Genomic DNA, 22,047 nt, shown 5'->3' on the forward strand with positions numbered 1-22,047 from the left:
AACCACAAAGAGGCCTTGTGTAAGCAAAAACTTGAATAGGGCAACTTTCCTTCTGGCATCTTCCTCGAATTCTGCAAGTCAACAACTATTGCTCTGAGCGAATAGTTCCCATAACTTCAGACGCTTTTGTTGGGCCATTCAAAGTGCTGCCACAGAAAGCTTTTCAATTACGATTTTTTACACTATTTTATGTACCCAGGCCTTTTTCATGCTTCTCAATGCAAAAAATAAAAAATCTAATGAACTGCTGAAACAAAAAATATAACCTTCTAACCTCATGAAAATAAAGGAAAAAAGAGAAAGGGAAGTGTAATGTGATCATAGTTGTTTTTAGTGGCGGTGGATTGGGAAAAAAGCTGAGTGAGAATCTGGCTTGTTTGGGTACGACTGGCCCTTTTAAGAAGAGTTCCTGCTGCCTCTTTGGCTCCAGCTCTCCTGCAGGTCTGAGATTCAGGGCCCCAACAGAGAGCCACTGACATGGTTTGAGAAAAGCACCAGGCCCCCTGGGACAGAAGAACACTCAATCTCTGTCATGGCCACTTTCACTGCTGCCAAACACAGTTTACAATTAATCCTGTTCTTTAACATAAGTATAAGTTGAAATTAACATTAACAAAGATGAATAAATGCTGTAAAAATATTGTACGTTGTTAGTTCATGTTAATCAATCTAACTAATGTTACCAAACGGAATCTTATTGTAATTGTAATTGTTATGTTACATGAAAGTTACACTAAAACGGCCTTGTGAACTTAATGTGTTCATAATTAATTTTTTGTTACTATGAATATGTCTTTTTATTTATAGATTTTATTGTTTCACCCTTGTCCCAGCATCTGACTGTCAATCTTAAAATATGAAAATTATAAATTTCTATTGTACTTTAATAGAGTAATATAAACTATTTTAGTGTAAACATATAGTGAAATAAATATAAATCTTTTCAATATTTATTGTGTGAAAATTATTTATATAATTTTTACATAAATTAGGACTGTCCCACAGTTGTGGAGTCATTTCCACCACTACCAACACTATAATTTTAGCGTTTTGCTCCTAATATTTTTATTTGTAATATTTTTTTTTTAAGATTATGCTTGAGATGAGACATTGAGTGATTGATCAAAGTAAACCTCGTGTACAGAATATTTTCATTGTGCATAATTTCCAATCAATCAATTTTGCCAAATTATGTAAATGTCAAAACATTTTTAATTGAGTTTATTTAGGATATATACAAAGCTAGCAATGAAATTAGCATAAGAGAGACAAAGGAGTCAGACATTTTATTTCATAAATGTTTAAAATATCATTTACAACACAGAATCGTGATTTGAGATGTGGTGCAAATTATATTTGTTCATGATGTTTAAGGGGAATAAAATGACAGAATTCTTCACTGATGAAAAGTGTGTTTTAAGGAAGTTTAATTTCTAAAAGTCAACAGTGGGGACAAAATTGCCCATAACTGAAGAAACACCCTTACAAAAACATCTAGGTACAAAATTATTGATGGCTATTTCTAACCATGTATTTTGTAGTTTCCTCTTAACCAAAGTCACAAACTCAAAAAGAACATTGAAACATTCTCCAGGGATATACATTTTTTATCCAAGGTCCTGAAGAGCAGATGAACTGAATGATAAAACACTATCAATATCTCCTTATCCTAATGAAACACAAATTGAGTGTTACAATTGCAACATTAGCAGCACTGGTTTATTTGCATATGTTTATAAATCACTGACACAATTAACATTATATGATACAATCAAATGCAGGATTATTTTAAATATGCCTAACGATCTGGCTCTATCTCAGAATGCTGGCACAGTCTTAAGCAGCAACACATACATATGCTGAGGTCTTTCAGAATAAGCCATCTGTGTTTAATTAGGCTGGCAACATCTTACAATCATCAGAGGAAAACTGAAAAGTTAAACTGTAATTAAACTATGAGTGCTGGTGCTGTGGGACTTGCTTGTCTGTGTCTCTGTAATTGCAAAAACATCACTGAATAAGTGTTGGAACTAAAGGGAAACAACAGCTCACTTAGCGCTAGCACACCCATGCCGTCCACTTCCACACTAACAGTGGAAACACAGAGGCCATCTGTCGAGAAGAGAGATATTAGCTTATCATCTTTAGTTCATTATGACTAAGCTGTCTCTAGTTTATAATAAATCAGTATCACTTACAATATGTTACAGTGATAGTTCACCCAAAATTGAAAAAATCATCATTTACTGTCGTTTCAAACCTGTATGCATTTATTTAATTCTCTGGATCACAGAAGTAGAATTATTTGACGAATCATTAAGCAGCTTTTGTCATACAACAACAGAGAGCAAAAAACACACCAACAAAGCACCATAAACGTACCATAAAAGCAGTCCATTTGGTTCATACACTAAATCATTTTCTGAAGCCGTATGATAGCTCAGTTGGTTTCAATGGTTTCCAGATCAAAATCTGGAAGACCAAACAGACCAAAAGGGGAAGATTTTCAGTAAAGAACAAGTCTGTTCCTCACACAAACCTACTGTATGACTTCAGAAGTCTTAGAATAAAGTGCACAAACTGCATTTACTAACAGTACATATATGGTAAGGGACTGTACATCAGACATGTTCACAAGCCCCTGAGGTCCAAGTCCAAGTCAAGTCTCAAGTCTCTGATGTGGAGTCCAAGTCAAGTCTCAAGTCTTTCAAGGCCAAGTCTAAGTCAAGTCTCAAATCTTTGGTCACAAGTCCAAGTCAAGTCTTATTTATTTATTTATTTTGACAATAGTTCTTTATCTGCAGCTGGTTAGTTTAATAAACACTTTATAAGGCTAATTAAATTGTGAAATATTTAAACTGACTTATATTTTAAGGGATTGCCTTGTTTATTTATTTATGTCTAATAAAGTACATAAAGTTTTACTTTAATCATGGATTTTATTTTTATTCAGGAAACAATCAATTAACTTTTTTGCATTAAAAGAGATCAGATTTTACACAGAAGGAAAACTAGCTTTGTCCATAAATCTTTAGAATAAATAGAACAAAATAGAATAAATCTTTATTCTATTTTGCATTTGCCCTTATGAAAATGTACCATAGTTTTTATAGTTTAAACAGTGGTATTTATTTGTAACAAGACCATGGTAACATCAGGTAAAACCAAGCATGGATCGTCATTATCATAGTAAAATATAACTTGATTTCTATGAAAAAAACTTTGGTGTTTTTGTAAAGAAAAACAGTATCCTAAACACATTTAAAACTATATATATATATATATATATAAAAAAAATAAAAAAACATTTATAAACTGCCATAGTGTTACAAAAATGAATGGTAGTCCCTCTCTTCCCTAATGTAGCCTATTATAAATTTAATAGAGCTATAGTTGTAGTATAATATTTATTATGAATATATTTCTGCCTAAAATACTACAGTCAGTACAGTTAGTGTTACTATAGTAAATTCCTGATAAAGGTGGTCATGTGTGAAAAGTCTGCTAAATTATGTCTGTGCATGTCATGGTGTTTTCTCAGCGTCAATGCTGTTTTGTCGGGCCGTTTAATGTTTGCTTACCGAGAGGTTTGCACCAGAGAATTCTGTGCCGAATTCAAATGTTTCTGTGACTCAGGGCGTGCTTCTCAATGGTCCTCGCAGCGCTGTAATGTGAGCTGTGAGGTTGAGAGCTCCAGACTGGTCCGCGAGATGTCGGGCTTCTTTGTCCGTTGTTCCGGACAGTGAATAGCGCTGCTTCATTCAGCTTTTGATGCATATGCCATGCATATTTTGATATCGCTTAACAGAAAACGGCAGCACATAAACAGAGAGAGAGAGGGAGAGTTGGCCAACTCTGTAGTCACACTGGCGGGAAAAACAGTTGCAAAATGACTTGTGTTTTTCACAAGTCTATGATTTTAAGTCCAAGTCAAGCCTCAAGTCAATTGTTTACGAGTCCGAGTCGAGTCGCAAGTCTTTTTTTTTTTTTTGCGACTAAAGTGCGACTCGAGTTTCCATCTCTGCTAAACATACATGGTGTTTTTTGACAGATGTGGTCACTATGAACTATTTCTACTCCCATGTTCCATGGGAATAAATAGGTAAGCATACAGGTTTGGAACAACATAGGGGTGAGTGAATGATTACATTTTATTTTCTTTTTTCAGTGAACTATTCTTTTAATAGCTCTAGTTATTTTGTAACGAGTGATCTGTTTATGTGCTAAGGCTTTTGTGTATTGATGTCAATTATATGCCACAGTTTTTGCTGTGTAATAAAGTGTTGTTTAAAGGGAGGAATAAAAGCCCTAACAACAAGTTCAATGCTGTCATTTTTACAACATCTACATTTAGTCATATCTCAAAGCTGTTGAGCAAACGCAGGGGACAGATGGGAATATAAATGCTCAGCCGTTCTCACTTTCCATTAAGCAATGCAAATGGGAAACATCATTGTGGCTGTTCAAACAAAACTCCTCAAAAACATCTGCTTGTTTTCAGGGCAAAATATGCAATATATCACTCGTGTAATAAGAGTGACATGACATTGAGGTCATCCGCCCTTACAGTATCTCTCGGCTTTGTGAAAGGCCATAAATCAGTTGAGCAGCTATTACTAACAATTAACTGTGCTTTAAAGTTTTACAGTCTGTTTATGATGTGCAATGTCATTTAATTTATGTGGACACAATGAGTCACTGGCTCTAATTGCGGCTGTTTTGGCAGACTGTGCCCTCGTGGCAAACTCCAAAAAACTCCAGCTGCCAGAGCACTTTGAGCAGCTCAGTCCAAACACTTTGCTACTGGACACCTCAGGCCCAGAAGGAAAAATCTGTCCCAGCCCTTGACCCTCAGGACAGATGAGAGGAAATCCAAACCATCTTCAGTGCGTTCTGACACATGGGGGAGACAGTATTCTCATAATTATGTCTTCGCACACAGAAAGTACTGGGATCGCAAAGATAATTCTGTTAGAGTGCTGCTGACAGCAACAATTCCAATTTCTTGAAAACAATGCTCAATTCCGAAACTTCTCTTCCAAAGCATTTTAGAGCATAATAGACATGGTCCCAACATAAAGTCTGTTCTAAGATATTTTAATTGTGCTGCCTCTTAAAGTATCAATAAAAATAAAATATCTCATAATTTACTCACCCTCATGCCATCCCAGATGTGTATGACTGACTTTCTTCTGCAGAACACAAACAAAAGTTTTTAGAAGAATATTTCAGCTCTGTAGGTCCATACAGTGCAAGTGAATGGTGGCCAGAACTTTGAAGCTCCAAAAAGCACATACATACAGAAGTAATCCATACGACTCCAGTGGTTTAATCCATGTCTTCTTAAGCGACATGATAGGTGTGGGTGAGAGTCCTTTTCTTACTATAAATCTCCACTTTCACTTTCACAATCTTCTTTTTGAGTTTTTTGGCAATTCACATTCTTCATGCATATTGGGGTTGGGGCTGTTCAAAGATGGAGAAAAAAAGGACTTAAATATTGATCTGTTTTGCACCCACACCTATCATGTCACTTCTGAAGACATGGATTTCACCACTGGAGTTGTATGGATTACTTTTATGCTGCTTTTTGGATATTCAAAGTTCTAGCCACCATTCACTTGAATTGTATGGACCTACAGAGTTGAAATATTCTTCTAAAAATCTTCATTTGCGTTCTGCAGAAGAAAAAGTCATACACATATCGGATGGCATGAGGGTGAGTAAATGATGAGAGAATTTTTTGGGTGAACCAGTGCTTTAAGATACCTCGTTTTGACCAAGACAGCATCGCGTGTGTCTTTCGTGGAGAAAGCAATCCCAGAATGCATTTTGAAAAAAATAAATCCAAGATGATGGATGGGGTGACAGAAATGTTGATAAAAATATAAACATATTTCAATCAATACCAAAGTGAAATAAATAACAGTGCAGTATCATTCAAATAAACTATTTTCCCTATATTTGTGAATGTATTGTGAAATCAATTGTAAGTCCAGTCTCCCATGCACTTTGCATGAGGAGCACTAGTTTGTGTTGCTTATAGAATGTAGAGTTCCAAATTAGCCACTTATGAGGCTCCATTTCAGTAAGCATGCAGGCAGCAGGCAGCAGGCAGCTCAATATGTTGTAGAACAGAGCTCATGAAACCATGTTTGTGTTCATGTGCTCCATTTTATTTCAAATGTGCTAAAGGAAAAGTTGTGCACTGTTTGGGTTAATTGTGCCATTTAACCCTCTGGGGTTGACGGACGCGGCGGCATGTCCTGCTGGATTTTTCCTCATAACAGCGGAAACAACTTAAAATACCCCATCATTTTTGGGCATACGGATAAGTGTAAGACATCATTAGAAACTATAAAGGGTCTACTTTTATTTGTGTACACTCACAATAACAACAAAACCTTGTGTTTTTGTAAAATAAAGAAAATAAACAGGGTGCGCTTTCAGCCGTCTCTGTCTCCACGAGCATCTTTCTGAAACACGTCACAAAAATTAACTGAAACTCCACGAATACTTATCAGACAAACATGAAACATATGTCTAAATTTAGCTTAAAGTGTCTACTTTTAAATAAAACAATTCAAATTTAAAACAAGTATTCTCCTGCAATGTAATCTGTATGAAACAAAGAGATGTACAGTTTCTCCTAGCTCAGCTAATTATCGCTAATGTGATCCCACCCACCAGCAGAGCGCGCTGTTCATACGGTAATGTGCTGAGGCGATCAATGCAAGTGGTAAACGCCCCCAACAGTGCCTTAAAAAGCATCAAGTTCATTCACTTTCCTGCGCGTTTGGAAGATGGCACGCTACACAGGTGAGGAAACTCTACAGATGGTCCTGGATAGTGACGAAGGGTTCACATTTTCCTAAGAAGAAGAGCGGGAATCCGACAAGGAACGTTTGCATTTTGAAGAGCGACTTGATCCAGCCGAGGATACAATTTCGGATGAGTAAGTCATTTAGTTTTACTTACATATTAGTTGACATGCTATTTTATATTAACATGGACATATTTTACTAGTTGGACTATTTCCAGACTTGCCAGCTAGAATTCAAAGTGTTGAAATTTGAAATATGTCCTAATAGGCAAGAATGTTGTTTCGGCTAAAGCAGGTATTTAACTTGTATGCTGTATGATATAAATATGATATGTAATATGATATAAAAATAATATGAATGTTTAGATTATATTTTAACTAGTGTTTATGCTGCCTCATTATCATCAACGAAGCTTGTGCTTGCAAATATCTGTTCGGGTGTAAATGTGTAAAATGTGCTGTAAATATGCCCATATTAGAAAATCAGCATATTAGAGTGATTTCTGAAGGATCATGTGACACTGAAGACTGCAGTAATGGTGCTGAAAATTCAGTTTTGATCACAGGAATAAATTGCATTTGACAGTATATTCAAATAGAAAAGTTATTTTAAATTGTAAAAATATTTCACAATATCACTGTTTTTGCTGTATTTTGGATCAAATAAATGCAGCCTTGGTGAGCAGAAGAGACTTCTTTTAAAAAAATTAAACAATCTTACAGATCTAAAACTTTTAAATGGTAGTGTAGGACTAAAGTAAAGTGTTTATGTAAAGAAAATGTATAGTCAGATAATACATTCAATCATTAAGTTTCCTCACATTCATTCTCTCTCAGGGGAGGGGTCTTTGTCTCCTCAGGTGTGAATCACATCAATATTCGTGATCATCCACGGCTCCTCACGTATGGCCTTTCTAACACTAAAAGTGTCGTACAGAAGTTAAATGACTATATTGTTTTGTATGAATGAGTGATCAGGATGGTTTTCACATCATTTTATAGCAAAAACTCTAGGCTACAAGATCCAGTTCTCAAAAGTCTTGTGAACAAATGTTTAATATGTGTTATATGGACTTATTTCAGTGACTTAAAATGTTTGTTTTTTCAAAAACCACGCATAAACATTATTTTCTCAAAAATACAAACATGTACATACATGTTGCTCACATATTTTTGTAGCCCAGTTTGTGCTGAATACAGTGTTATCAGACTTTAGACATTAATGTGTTTTTAAGCAACTGAAAAAAGCACAAATGGCAAGACATGTCAAAACTTCTCCAGGGCCCAAAACACCCTCAGACCCCAGAGGGTTAAAATGACCATTGAAGGAGGATCAGTGGTGTTGAACACACTTTCAAACAATTTAGTATTATCACAGAGTATCTGTTGTACAGTATTGTTGTACAATAAGTGTTGTGCACGTATTTTTCATGTACACATCCCAACAACAAAGCAAACAAACACATACAGTACACATTCTCGCACATGGAACAGCTGCACATTAACACACAGTTTGGTGTGTTGGTTTAATTTAAAGCTGTTTTAAAGTACTTTCTTGTACCCCAGGTAAATACACAGAGATGAATGCTGTTTAAGCAGAGTTGAGGACAATGTATGCAATAAAACTGATTGTTATCTCTGGGGTTGAGCTAAACTTAATCATCCAACTCGAACTACCTGTCACAAGTTAGTTTCAGAGTCATATATAACACATTTAGTCAAATCTATCCATAGCAAATGGTAGTAATGACTGTATCCAAGCAATCAGTTTCGGCCAAACTGCGCTTCCCACTGCAAGGATATTTTCATAGCTGTCTCTGAGGAAAGAATTATCCATAAAATGATTCAGCAAACACTGAAGGTACATTGGTGCTCGGTTCTACAGTCTGCTGTATATTATGTTTAAATGCTTTAGGGAACCCATAATTCTCAAGCAGTGAGATGAATACGGCATCACGCTGCAAGAGGGATGACGGAGAGAGAGAAAGAGTAAAATAACTACTCTGTCCATCTCATCTACTACAGAATTTCCAGTGTGAAAAATGCAATAATCACACACTATCAAGCAGCTTCACTGAGGTGGTCTGTCTTAGTTTGGCTCTTTTATTTCCCTGTCTTGATATGAACTTCTCTGACGAGAGGCAGATTAATATGAAAAATGCAGAGAGAAGATCCACCTAATAACTTTCCTGGCTCTGCCAACATGGATTATGGAGAGCCGAGTCTGTGTGACTAGAACTGATGGGACCTCAGCGCCGACTCTAACTCCTCCAGTTGAGCCGTCTGTTTTTCATTACCCAAGAGGAGGATGTGGGAGAAATGGTGTATCGTGGTGAGAAAATCAAGTCAAATGCTTCATCCAAGCATAATCTAGCTGACATTTCAGAACCATTATACCCTTACGTAGCTACCAAACATTATTTTGAAAGAAGAGTTGAACCAGTTACTTCATCAGAGAAAAGTGCTTTTCAGATGCTTGTGACAGTGAAATATTCTTTAGTTTTGAGTTTGAGGCACTTAGCAACAGGTAAACTAAACAGTTGCATGCAAAAGGGTATATTCAGACTTTTTTTGTGCAGCCCAGCAACTTGGTGTGGTTTCACACCGTCACATTACATGACCTCTGAGTCCTCTAAAAAAATTATCACATTATGGCATTCCTGCACGCCCCATTTCCCAAAAATACAGCTTGGGCTTTTCACTTTCCTTTTCTTAACTGTGGCTTTGGGAAAGGAGAAGGGGAAACAAAAATCATAAATACCCTTTCTGAATTTCCTTGTTTACTGCAGGTAGTTGTTTATCCCCTCCTCACTCTCTCTCTCTCTCTCTCTCTCTCTCTCTTTTCCTGCTGGTCACTCCATTTCACCACTCTAGAAATCCAATAAAACACAGGCCCAATTATGCTGTCCTCATAACTACAGCTCGCAAAAACGATCTCCCTCCCATCCAGCACACGTCAGCCATGCAGAGACACCAGACAACAAGAGCGAGACAGCTCATTTTCAACCACTTACATTAATATATAGCTTTAGGACCACCCGTGCATTGGTGGGAGAAAAAAAAATCAATGCAGATGAGAAAGAGATTTGCAACAGGCTGTAATAAATGTCAACTTGGGCTAAATTGCAAAGATGCTAAACATTTCAACACATTCAGTAAGTGCAACATCACTTTGGGAGACAATAAAGTAAAAACTCTTTCAATGTAATAAGAGCAATTTCTGTCCTGCTATTTGCCTTACACTTTGGGTATAATTTGAGACTTTTGGAAGAGGTAAAAAAAAAAAAAAAAAAGTTAAAAAGTTATGGTATTCATTTTGTATGAAAAGTCTCTTAAGTTTTACATACAGTACATATTTATAATCAATAATTGACGACAGACCGCTGAATTGTTGAAAAATAATGCACACCCAAGGTGGTAATGCGGTCATGACGCGCAGCGGTTTGTGCATTATTTTTCAACAATTCAATGGTCCGTCATCAATTATTCCACTTTTACCATGGTTACCACACCTTAAGACATCGTTCAGGGTTTTAACTCAAGACATTTACTGGTTTTTGTCCCTAAAACGCTCTTGTGGGTGGAACTACATTCCTCCGCTACAGATTCAGCATCTTACTTTAATACATCTCAAGCCTTCGTTGCTAATTCGAAAACATCAATTCAGAACTAGCAACGGAGGATTGCGCTGCTTTACTGGAGCACTTACTGGAGTAATAAAGTAGTGCGTTTGTGCATGTGTGTGTGAGTTGGTATTTTAAGGATCGAAAGAGAGAAACTCAGGAACTGAGAGAGATTGCTTCTGGGATTACCTTTTTTGTTGCAGCTCTTGTCAGAAGTAACATCGCTTCAAAATCGCCAAGATGTGTGTCACCATATTCCCGTTGTAAACCTTAATAACTTTTTTTTCATCCCCACTGAAATGCAAGAGTGCGCTGACATGATGACTCTGTTTTTCTCTCGCGAGTATGTTTGGGCCTTAAGTGTGTGCGTTACGCGTATAATGTGTGTCCACGAGTGTGGGAGTGTGTGTGTGAGAGTGGGAGCGCGAGGGTGTTTCCCAGAGATATTTCAGATAATATAGAAACTGTTGTATTGATCAAGTGTATCTAGCTTTGATACAGCTCAACCCTTCATTGCTAATTTGAAAATGTAATTTTAGAACTAGCGTATGTGTGTGAGCGTATGTTTGTGTATGTGTGTGTGTGTGTGTGCATGTGCATGTGTGTGTGCATGTGCACGTGTATGTGCGGGGGAGACGAGGGTGCGCGAGGGCTCTTATTTTTTATTTTTTTATTTCTTTTTATTTTTCCCCTTTTTCTCCCAATTTGGAATGCCCAACTCCCAATGTGCTTTTTAAGTCCTCGCGGTCGCATAGTGATTCGCCTCAGTCCGGGTGGTGGAGGACGAATCCCAGTTGCCTCTGCGTCTGACACCGTCAACCAGCACATCTTATCACATGGCTTGTTGAGCACGTTGCCACGGACACATAGCTTGTGTGGAGGCTTCACGCCATCTTCACGCCACCATGCGCCCCACTGAGAACAAACCACATTATAGCGACCGCGAGGAAGTTACCCCATGTGACTCTACCCTCCCTAGCAACCGGGCCAATTTGGTTGCTTAGGAGACCTGGCTGGAGTCACTCAGCACGCCCTGGGATTTGAACTAGAAAACTCCAGGAGTGGTAGCCAGCATATTTTACCACTGAGCTACCCAGGCCCCCAGCGAGGGCTCTTTTTAATCGAAATTGAAATACATGTAGTATATTATAGACATTGTTTAAAGTTCTTAACTGATTAACTTTAACCAATGTCTTTGTTTTAACTGGTTATTTTGTTGTGGTAGCCTGTAGGGCTCTTTGAAATAACTGAAATAATTTGGCGAAGTGATATGGAACTGTTATGCGGTCAAGACCTGGAACTAATTTATAGCCGTGCGTTTCCTTAATTGCACACCTTAGAACGTCCATGAACCAATCAGAATCAAGCATTCAACAGACCTGTGGTATGTATATATATATATTTTTATATGTGTGTGTTGTGTTGTATAAGTGTACCCTCACATTGTGTGTATTAGTGTACACTGGTGCTAAACAACACAAATTCTCATGTCAACACACAAGCTGAATAGCGCTCATGAACGCAAAACAGACGTGAAGATTTTTAATAAAAAAATTACTTAAAATTTGTATGCTTTCAGAAAACTAGGAATATGATACAGGAGTCGCATTGCCTACTTTTATAATTGATTTGAGTCCTTTTTTAAGCTTTATAGTGAGTCACTATCAACTGCCAATGTATTGAAAAGATGGATCGTTATATTCATTAAATTTTCTCTTTCTATGTTTTACAAAAGTAAGACATACAGATTTGGAACAACATGAGAGTTAAGTAAATTATGAAAGAATTTTCATTTATGGGAGAACTATTCCTTTAAAGGTGTCACAGCATAATATTTTTTAAAATTATTTCTTTCTTTTCTGAGATCTTATGTTAGTCAAGTTCTTTTGCACCAAAATCTGGCATTTTATATTTTTTTTTCATGAACATTTTCCACTCAATTTCTGACCATTTATCGCTGCTGTGCCTTTAAGACTTCTGTGGAAACATCCTTTGAACATATGAAACAAAATGCAAAGTTTTGCTGGACTTGCAGTGCAGGTCTGCCCAAAATATCAATTACAGCTTCTTTGCAAAGCTCTGTGACTAGGCAGGCCAAGTCTATGTTCACCCAATAGGTTCTACTGACAAGTACACGTGGACAGGTCATGTGTTCTATCCATTTATCTGACATCACATAGTTGTGGAGGTAGCACTCTGTCATACGGTTACATTTGTTAACATTAGTAAATGCATTAGGCATCATGGCATCATAGAAAATACAATTGTTCATTGTAAGTTCATGTTAGTTTATAGTGCATTAACCAATGTTAAAATATACAACTTTTAATTTAAAAATTATATTAGTATATGTTGAAATTAACATTGACCAATATTAATAAATGCTGTAAAAGTTTTGTTCATTGTTAGTTCATGTTAAAGGTTGAGTAAGCGATCCCTGAGAAAGACAAACACACCCCTCCCTTCAGTGCTCCTTCAGAAGCTCCGCCCCCCAAATTCAAGCATGTGCAATATTGTCTGATCCACTTTGTTTATTTTCCCATTTACAGAGCCAGGGCTGTGTACAAACACCAGTTCCCTATCTGTCACACACTCGACGTTGTGTCGATGTAGTGACACTAGGGGTCACTCTTGGGTATGCAACCACTCATTGGTATGCAGCTGGTATGCAACCACTCATTCAGATTTTCTCTTCGGAGCCGAGCGGTTCTCTTCATTGAAGCTGAATTCATCCGCGAGGTTCATTCATCTCATCTGCTGGATTCTACAGCGCATTTCAGCGGCTTCTCCCCCTCTGCACCCATGGAGTGCAGAGAACGCCCCTGGGTGCTTCGGCAGAAACAACTAAAAGAGTATATTCTAAAAAGAGTTTGTGCCGCTGGACAAGCCACCTCCGCCCTGCACGCCATGGCTCTCCTGCAAGTGCACCAAGCTAAGGTGCTAAAAAAACTGCACAAGGGTAGTTCTGACCCAGGATTTATGCAGGAACTGCGCTCGGCGACCGACCTCACTCTATGGGTGACGAAGGTCACCTCGGAGAGGTAGCACATGTGGAGGCTTCACGCTATTCTCCGCGGCATCCACGCACAACTCACCACACGCCCCACCAAGAGCAAAAACCACACATTACAGCGACCACGAGGAGGTTACCCTATGTGACTCTACCCTCCCTAGCAACCGGGCCAATTTGGTTGCTTAGGAGACCTGGCCGGAGTCACTCAGCACGCCCTGGATTTGAACTCGCGACTCCAGCGGTGGTAGTCAGCGTCAATACTCGCTGAGCTACCCAGGCCCCCGACTTACTCCACCTTTAACTAATGTTAACAAATGTAACTATATTTGAAAGTGTTACATTCTAATTTCAAGTAGCTTACCACTAATGTGTAAATAAATGGAGCATAAATGTCATTTAAATTTCTCTCTCTCGTTTTAAAATCTAAAATTAACCAGAAATGGTTAACAGTGCTTTAGGCCTAACAAGAGAGAGAGACATTCAAAAAGACTACAACACCGCTACCACAGAGCTAATTACAGTCTGCTGTAACAATGTTAATGCCAGCATGTCTTTAAATTTAAGACACCCCACTGGATGGAGCATAAAAGCAAACACAAATAACTAATTATGCCATCATCTTCAGCGCTAGCTCATCTGTGGTGCTCATTAATTGGTGACCTGCACTATTGGTCAGTAGACAATCGGCATGACGATGAAGCCAATTAAACACAGAGAGTGCACATGCCCCACAGAGCTTGTTATAGCTGCCACATCATGTCTCATCTAACTCAAAACAAACGCTAGGGTAATGTTGGCGTTACAGCTGCGTCAGGCATCGACACGGGACATTAGAGAATGGCCAACTTTCTCCCTCTCCCTCTTACTAGGCCTCTAAAAAGGCAGTTATTGTGGAGAGGAACGAGGCCTTAAAGCATTAGAGCAGAGTCTATTTAATCTTTTTAAATGTCGAGCCCAGTGGAAACTCTACAGACATTCCTGTCTTTTTACTTTAGACTTTAAGACTTCAGATATGTTATTGTTCACAATGTTGAAAATTGTCCTCATCTTAACAACATAAAATAACATTAAAACTGAGACAAACACAAAACCATAAAGGTAAAAAAAATAAAAATAATAATAATTGAAAGTACATAAAAATGTATAGCTTTTATACTATAGCTATGCATTTAATGTTCTTGACTGCTGATACATATTTTAGGAGTTTTATAAAAACCTTGTTTAACAGTGTACCATAGTGTAATGTATTGATAGAAAAGTTGTCTTAAGATAGTTATTTTATATCTTCTGCTTTAGTGTGTCAGTGGGAAACATCAATATTATATTTCCAAAAATTCCTTTTGAAAATATACTAGAAGTAGAGTGTCGCTGCAGTGGCGTGGGGTGCAAAGACAGTGAGCATGTATTTTTTTTGGTGTGGACCCAGGTTCAATTCCACCTGTCCCACTATTAGTATTTCCTTTTATACTACTTATTATAATAATTAAAAATGAATATAAAGGTTTTTCTTGTAGTGATATGGTCACGCTTAAGGTCAGTGAGTTGAGAGAAAGGTTTGATCCAGGTAAAATTAACCTTGATTGTACTACAGTTGTGCTCAGAAGTTTGCATACCCTAGCAGAAATTGTGAAATTTTGGCATTATTTTGAAAATATGACTGATCATGCAACAAAACTGTCTTTTATTTAAGGATAGTGATCATATGAAGCCATTTATTATCACATAGTTGTTTGGCTCTTTTTTAAATCATAATGATAACAGAAATCACCCAAATGGCCCTGATCAAAAGTTTACATACCCTTGAATGTTTGGCCTTGTTACAGACACACAAGGTGACACACACAGGTTTAAATGGCAGTTAAAGGTTAATTTCCCACACATGTGGCTTTTTAAATTGCAGTTAGTGTCTGTGTATAAATAGTCAATGAGTTTGTTAGCTCTCACGTGGATGCACTGAGCAGGCTAGATACTGAGCCATGGGGAGCAGGAAAAAACTGTCAAAAGACCTGCGTAACAAGGTAATGGAAATTTATAAAGATGGAAAAGGATATAAAAAGATATCCAAAGCCTTGAAAATGCCAGTCAGTACTGTTTAATCACTTATTAAGAAGTGGAAAATTCGGGGATCTCTTGATACCAAGCCAAGTTCAGGTAGACCAAGAAAGATTTCAGCCACAACTGCCAGAAGAATTGTTCGGGATACAAAGAAAAACCCACAGGTAACCTCAGGAGAAATACAGGCTGCTCTGGAAAAAGATGGTGTGGTTGTTTCAAGGAGCACAATACGACGATAATTGAACAAAAATGAGCAGTATGGTCAAGTTGCCAGAAAGAAGCCTTTACTGCACCAATGTCACAAAAAAGCCCGTTTACAATATTCCCGACAACACCTTGACACGCTTCACAGCTTCGGGCACACTGTAATTTGGAGTGACGAGACCAAAATAGAGCTTTATGGTCACAACCATAAGCGCTATGTTTGGAGAGGGGTCAACAAGGCCTATAGTGAAAAGAACACCATCCCCACTGTGAAGCATGTTGGTGGCTCACTGATGTTTTGGCGGTGTGTGAGCTCTAAAGGCACGGGGAATCTTGTGAAAATTGATGGCAAGATGAATGCAGCATGTTATCAGAAAGTATTGGCAGACAATTTGCATTCTTCTGCACGAAAGCTGTGCATGGAACGCTCTTGGACATTCCAGCACGACAATGACCCTAGGCACAAGGCCAAGCTGACCCTCCAGTGGTTACAGCAGAAAAAGGTGAAGGTTCTGGAGTGGCCATCACAGTCTCCTGACCTTAATATCATCGAGCCACTCCGGGGAGATCTCAAACGTGCGGTTCATGCAAGACAACCAAAGACTTTGCATTACCTGGAGGCATTTTACCAAGACGAATGGACAGCTATACCACCTGCAAGAATTTGGGGCCTCATAGACAACTATTACAAAAGACTGCACGCTGTCATTGATGCTAAAGGAGGCAATACACAGTATTAAGAACTAAGGGTATGCAGACTTTTGAACAGGGTTCATTTCATTTTTTTTTTTGCCATGTTTTGTTTTATGATTGTGCCATTCTGTTATAACCTACAGTTCAATATGAATCCCATAAGAAAAAAAATAAATGTGTTTTGCCTGCTCACTCATGTTTTCTTTAAAAATGGTACATATATTACCACAACTGTATAGTAATATTTTAGCAACCTTGGAAGTCATAGTTTTAATGGAATTAAAGCAATTTTATATATATATATATATATATATATATATATATATATATATTAGGGCTGCCAATTTAATATGTTCATTTAGTGCGATTAATTATATAAAAAATGAACGCAATTAATCATGCCCCCTGACGCATACATAAATTCAAGCTTGAAGTACATGTGTTTTTAAAAGCCACGTCAATAGGTGGCAGCACGTCTCAGCAAACCTCACAAGCAGCACAGTCACAGAATAAGAACTGCTCACTTAAGGCCCAGGTATACTTCGTTTTTGCGTGTTCTGGATCGGCTCGCACTTGGTCAACCGCGTTGCCTTTGTGAGTATACTCTTCTGACCACGAGCAAAAACGAACGCATTTGACGCGTACCCACAAAAACTTTGTGATACCCATTTAGTACAGTCAATAAAAGGTGTCATAGCATATTTTTTTTTTTGTACAACCCTAATTCCAAAAAAATTGGGACAACATGAAAAATGCTAATAAAAAAAGGAGTTATTTTTAAATTATATTCACCCTTTGCTATATTGAAAGCACTACAAATACATGTTACATGATGTTTTACATTGTTAATTTAATTGAGGGATTTTTTGTTGAAAAGTAACAGTAATTTCAAATCAGATGATAGCAATTTACTCCAAAAAAGTTGTGACAGGGGCAATTTAAGACTAATAACAATTTGACAAGTTTAAATAACAAGGCAATGTGAAACAGGAGATGTTAAACAGGTGAGACAATCGTGTCATAGTATAAAAGGAACCTCCAAAAACAGCCTAATCCTTCAAGAGAAAGAATCGTTCGAAACTTGTCAATTTGCCAACAGATGCTTCAGCAAATAATCCAGCAATTTGAGAACAATGTTCCCCAAAGACAAATCGGAAGGATTTTGGGCATTTCACCCTCTACAGTGCACAATATAGTTAAAATATTCAAGGAATCTGGTCAAATCTCGGTGCGTCAAGGGCAAGACGAAAACCACTTCTGAATGCATGTTATCTCTGATCCCTCAGACGTCACTGTCTTAAAAAACATCATTCATCTGTAATGCATATCATGAACATGGGCTTGGGATTACTTTAGTAAACCTTTGTTAGTCAACACCACTTGCCGCTGCATCCACAGATGTAAGTTAAGTCTTTGCCATGCAAAGCAGAAGCCCTGCATAAACACTGTCCAGAAGCACTGCCGATTTCTCTGGGCTCGGTCTCATCTTAATTTCTCCACATCTGTTTCCTGTCTCCACTATTAATACTTCCTTTAATACTTCTTATTATAATATTAATATAAAGGTTGTTTTTCTTGTAGTGATATGGTCACATTGAAGGTCGGGTAGTTGAGAGAAAGGTTTGATCCAGGTTAAATTAACAATGTTTGTTCTATAGTAATATTTTAGTAACCTTGTTTTTTGGTGGAAGTCATACATATTATATTTATACATATTTGAATTATTATGCATTGCTTATATAAATGATCTTTATTTTGGGGCCTTTCTCAGCAAATAATGATGTATGTGATTAATTTTATTAATTACTCAGCTTGTCTTATATTTAATTATATAAATATTTATACTATATATTAGGTCTGTCAATCGATTAATTTTTTTTTAATCAAATTAATTACGTGACATGCCGATTAATATGCCTATTTATTTGCCAAACTGGTTTTAAACTATAGATTAGGTGTCTGCAGAGCTTTTTAAATATATATATATATATATATATATATATATATTCTGTGTTCTCTATAAGACTATGTAGGTTCCTAGATATTTTAAACAGCTAACTATTAAAACAATGTGTCCACTAGGTAATAAAGACTGGAACTGCTCAACTGTTTCCACACAGATGCTCTTAAAAAGGATCTATTGTTGCATTGTGTCATTTTGTTTTACTTGAAATTGTTTTATATTCATTTGACATGTGATCATTTATTCATCTGCATTAATTGCTTTAGAATTATTCTCGAGTTCAAAACAGCATATACAGAAATGTCTTTATTTATTTGCATGGACTGGTTGCACAACACTTTCTTATTGCTTATTTTCCATTTTCCAGTCTTCTTTTTTTATTTTCCAACCAACAAAACATCCCGCAAACTGAAAACATGCCAGAATGAGGTTAACTAATTGCATATATTTTGCTTTTTCTGTTTGTCACTTCTTCAAATAAGTGACTTCAGCGTTTTAACAGACAATAAATACCAGCTCATTATGTGATGAATGCTCTGTTATTTCAGGCTCTGCACTTTCTAAACTCTGGGGTTGACTTACATGAGCTGCCCATTATAAAACTGCTTTCTGTTGCCATGCTATATCCACATTTACTTCTCTAATCCAGTGCGTGGCTCTGGGGATGTTGTGACGATGAGGCCTGGTTCAACCACAAATCTAAATATATCTAAGTAAAGACTGTACAACTGCATGAAATCAAATCGTACTAAAGCCATTTCTTTATGCATCCTGAAGGAGAAGGCGTGCAGATGACTATGCATTTGAAGAGTAGGACTGTGTGCGTCTCCCTCTATAACAAGCATAGAGACAGAAATATTTGTCTGTGCGGTGGATAATTAAGCGATGGTGACTGTCGTGAACGTGAGCTGTCACTCCGATCGAGAGCTCTGTCACGCCGTGCAATGCAAGGCCGATCGGACAGGCGCCATCCACTTTTATCTGGGTTCATGCATACGGAAAGAGGTCAGGTCGTGGTCATTAAAAAGACCCTCCTCTAAACAGCCAGGCGACATTGAAAGGGCACGTCTTCAAAGAGATGCTTACAAGTAACCTCTTAAGACATTCTGACAATTTGGTACGAACAAACAATGGAGCCAAAGAGGGAGAGGAATGGATTAGCTTCTGGTGCCTTACCCTTTTAAGTTCTTATGGTCATTTGCACAGAAAGTGGAGGGTTACACATATCATTTACACGGTTAGGCTATGCAGTTATTTGGAGATGTTACATAAAGTAAATGGACTTAACCTGCTACTGAATTACACACTGAAGCGATGCGCTTAAAAGACCATTTAAAATGTCCAAATCTGGGATACACAGTCAGTTATCCCAATTATCTTAACTGTCTGTTTATTTAAACTGAAATGATTATATACGTCATATGTCTTTCTAGTTAAAACAAAGCACTTACTTGGTCATTTTTCGGCTTGACCACCTTCATGAAAGCTCCACGTGCTTCAGCCTCTAACCGCTCCGACTGGGTCACTCTCCTGGTGTCCAGAAACTTCAGATTTGTCAGTTTATGTAGTACAAAGTACCTACAGATTGGATGAAAAAAATGATGTAAATGAATTAGGTTTTACAGATTGAACTGCATGCATGCAGATTACAAGCAACAAAATAAATATTTATAGTTGTTTTGGTCCATTTATTCATTTTAAATCATATAATTAACAGCAAAAGGAAATTAAAATGTCTACTGCAATTCACCAAATTAATAACAAACTAATAGTATTGTGTTCTTTATAACAGTCTCTATAAAAATGTTTTAGATTATATATAATCTTTGTTATAATATCTATATAACAATGCTATAATATATAAACATAATATAATATATCCCACCCCTTGACAGGTGCCATTGTAACGAGATAATAAATGTTATTCACTTCACCTGTCAGCGGTGACATATATATATATACACTGGCGGCCAAAAGTTTGGAATAATGTACATATTTTGCTCTTATGGAAAGAAATTGGTACTTTTATTCACCAAAGTTTACATACACCTTAGCCAAATACATTTAAACTCCTGACATTTAATCGTAGAAAACACACCCTGTCTAAGGTCAGTCAGGATCACTACTTTATTTTAAGAATGTGAAATGTCAGAATAATAGTAAAGATAATTATTTTTTTCAGCTTTTATTTCTTTCATCACATTCCCAGTGGGACAAAATTTACATACACTTTGTTAGTATTTGGTAGCATTGCCTTTAAATTGTTTAACTTGGGTCAAACTTTTTGGGTAGCCTTCCACAAGCTCCTCCAGAAAAAAAAAACTGTCAGGTTTGTAGGCCTACTTGCTCGCACACACTTTTTCAGTTGTACCCACAACTTTTCTATCGGATTTAGATTAGGGCTTTGTGATGGCCACTACAATACCTTGACTTTGTTGTCCTTAATCCATTTTGCCACAACTTTGGAGGTATGCTTGTGGTCATTGTCCATTTGGAAGACCCATTTGCGACCGAGCTTTAACATCCTGGCTGATGTCTTGAGATGTTTCTTCAATATATCCACATAATTTTCCTTCCTCATGATGTCATCTATTTTGTGAAGTGCACCAGTCCCTCCTGCAGCAAAGCACCACCATAACATGATGCTGCCACCCCCATGCTTCACGGTTGGGATGATGTTCTTCAGCTTGCAAGCCTCACCCTTTTTCCTCCAAACATAACGATGGTCATTAAGGCCAAACAGTTACATTTTTTTTCATCAGACCAGAGGACATTTCTCCAAAAAGTACGATCTTTGTCCCCAAGTGTAGTCTGGCTTTTTTATGGTAGTTTTGGATCAGTGGCTTCTTTCTTGCTGAGCAGCCTTCCAGGTTATGTCGATATAGGACTCGTTTTACTGTGGATATAGATATTTGTCTACCTGTTTCCTCCAGCATCTTTACAAGGTCCTTTGCTGTTGTACTGGGATTGATCTGCACTTTTTGCACCAAACTACGTTCATCTCTAGGAGACAGAATGCGTCTCCTTCCGGAGCGATATGGTGGTATTTATAGTTGCGTACTATTGTTTGTACAGATGAATGTCGTACCTTCAGGCATTTGGAAATTGCTCCCAAGGATGAACCAGACTTGTGGAGGTCCACAATTTTATTTCTGGGGTCTTGGCTGATTTCTTTTGAAATTTGAAATTTTCCAATGATGTCAAGCAAAGAGGCACTGTGTTTGAAGGTAGGCCTTAAAATACATCCACAGGTACACCTCCAATTGACTCCAAAGCTAATTGGCTAATTGCCTAAAGGCTTGACACCATTTTCTGAAATTTTCCAAGCTGCTGACCTACTGGAATTGTGACATAGTCAATTAAAAGTGAGACATCTGTCTGTAAACAATTGTTGGAAAAATTACTTGTGTCCTGCACAAAGTAGATATCCTAAACGACTTGCAAAAACTACAGTTTGCTAATATGAAATCTGTGGAGTGGTTAAAAAATGAGTTTTAATGACTTCAACCAAAGTGTATGTAAACTTCTGACTTCAACTGTATATATAATTTAAAATTGTTAAAATGTCATAACAATGTTTTAAAATATGTTCCTCATACAATCCAGCTCCTGGTCAGAAATGTTCCTCAAAAGCCCCTTATATAATACGAAGTATTTCCATTTCAGAAATCTA

The 22,047-nt window shown here is 37.3% G+C and overlaps 1 protein-coding gene across 1 annotated transcript in view; it reads right to left on the reverse strand.

Annotated features, from left to right (window-relative positions):
• lrmda (leucine rich melanocyte differentiation associated) overlaps nt 1-22,047 on the reverse strand; it is a 442,410-nt gene that overhangs the window by 122,872 nt on the left and 297,491 nt on the right. The window contains exon 5 of the mRNA XM_051651345.1: nt 19,826-19,952. Coding sequence (XP_051507305.1) covers nt 19,826-19,952 — 127 coding nt within the window. The remainder of the gene's footprint in view (nt 1-19,825; nt 19,953-22,047) is intronic.

The sequence above is a fragment of the Myxocyprinus asiaticus genome, chromosome 23 (assembly GCF_019703515.2).
Source record: "Myxocyprinus asiaticus isolate MX2 ecotype Aquarium Trade chromosome 23, UBuf_Myxa_2, whole genome shotgun sequence".
Lineage (NCBI taxonomy): Eukaryota > Metazoa > Chordata > Actinopteri > Cypriniformes > Catostomidae > Myxocyprinus > Myxocyprinus asiaticus.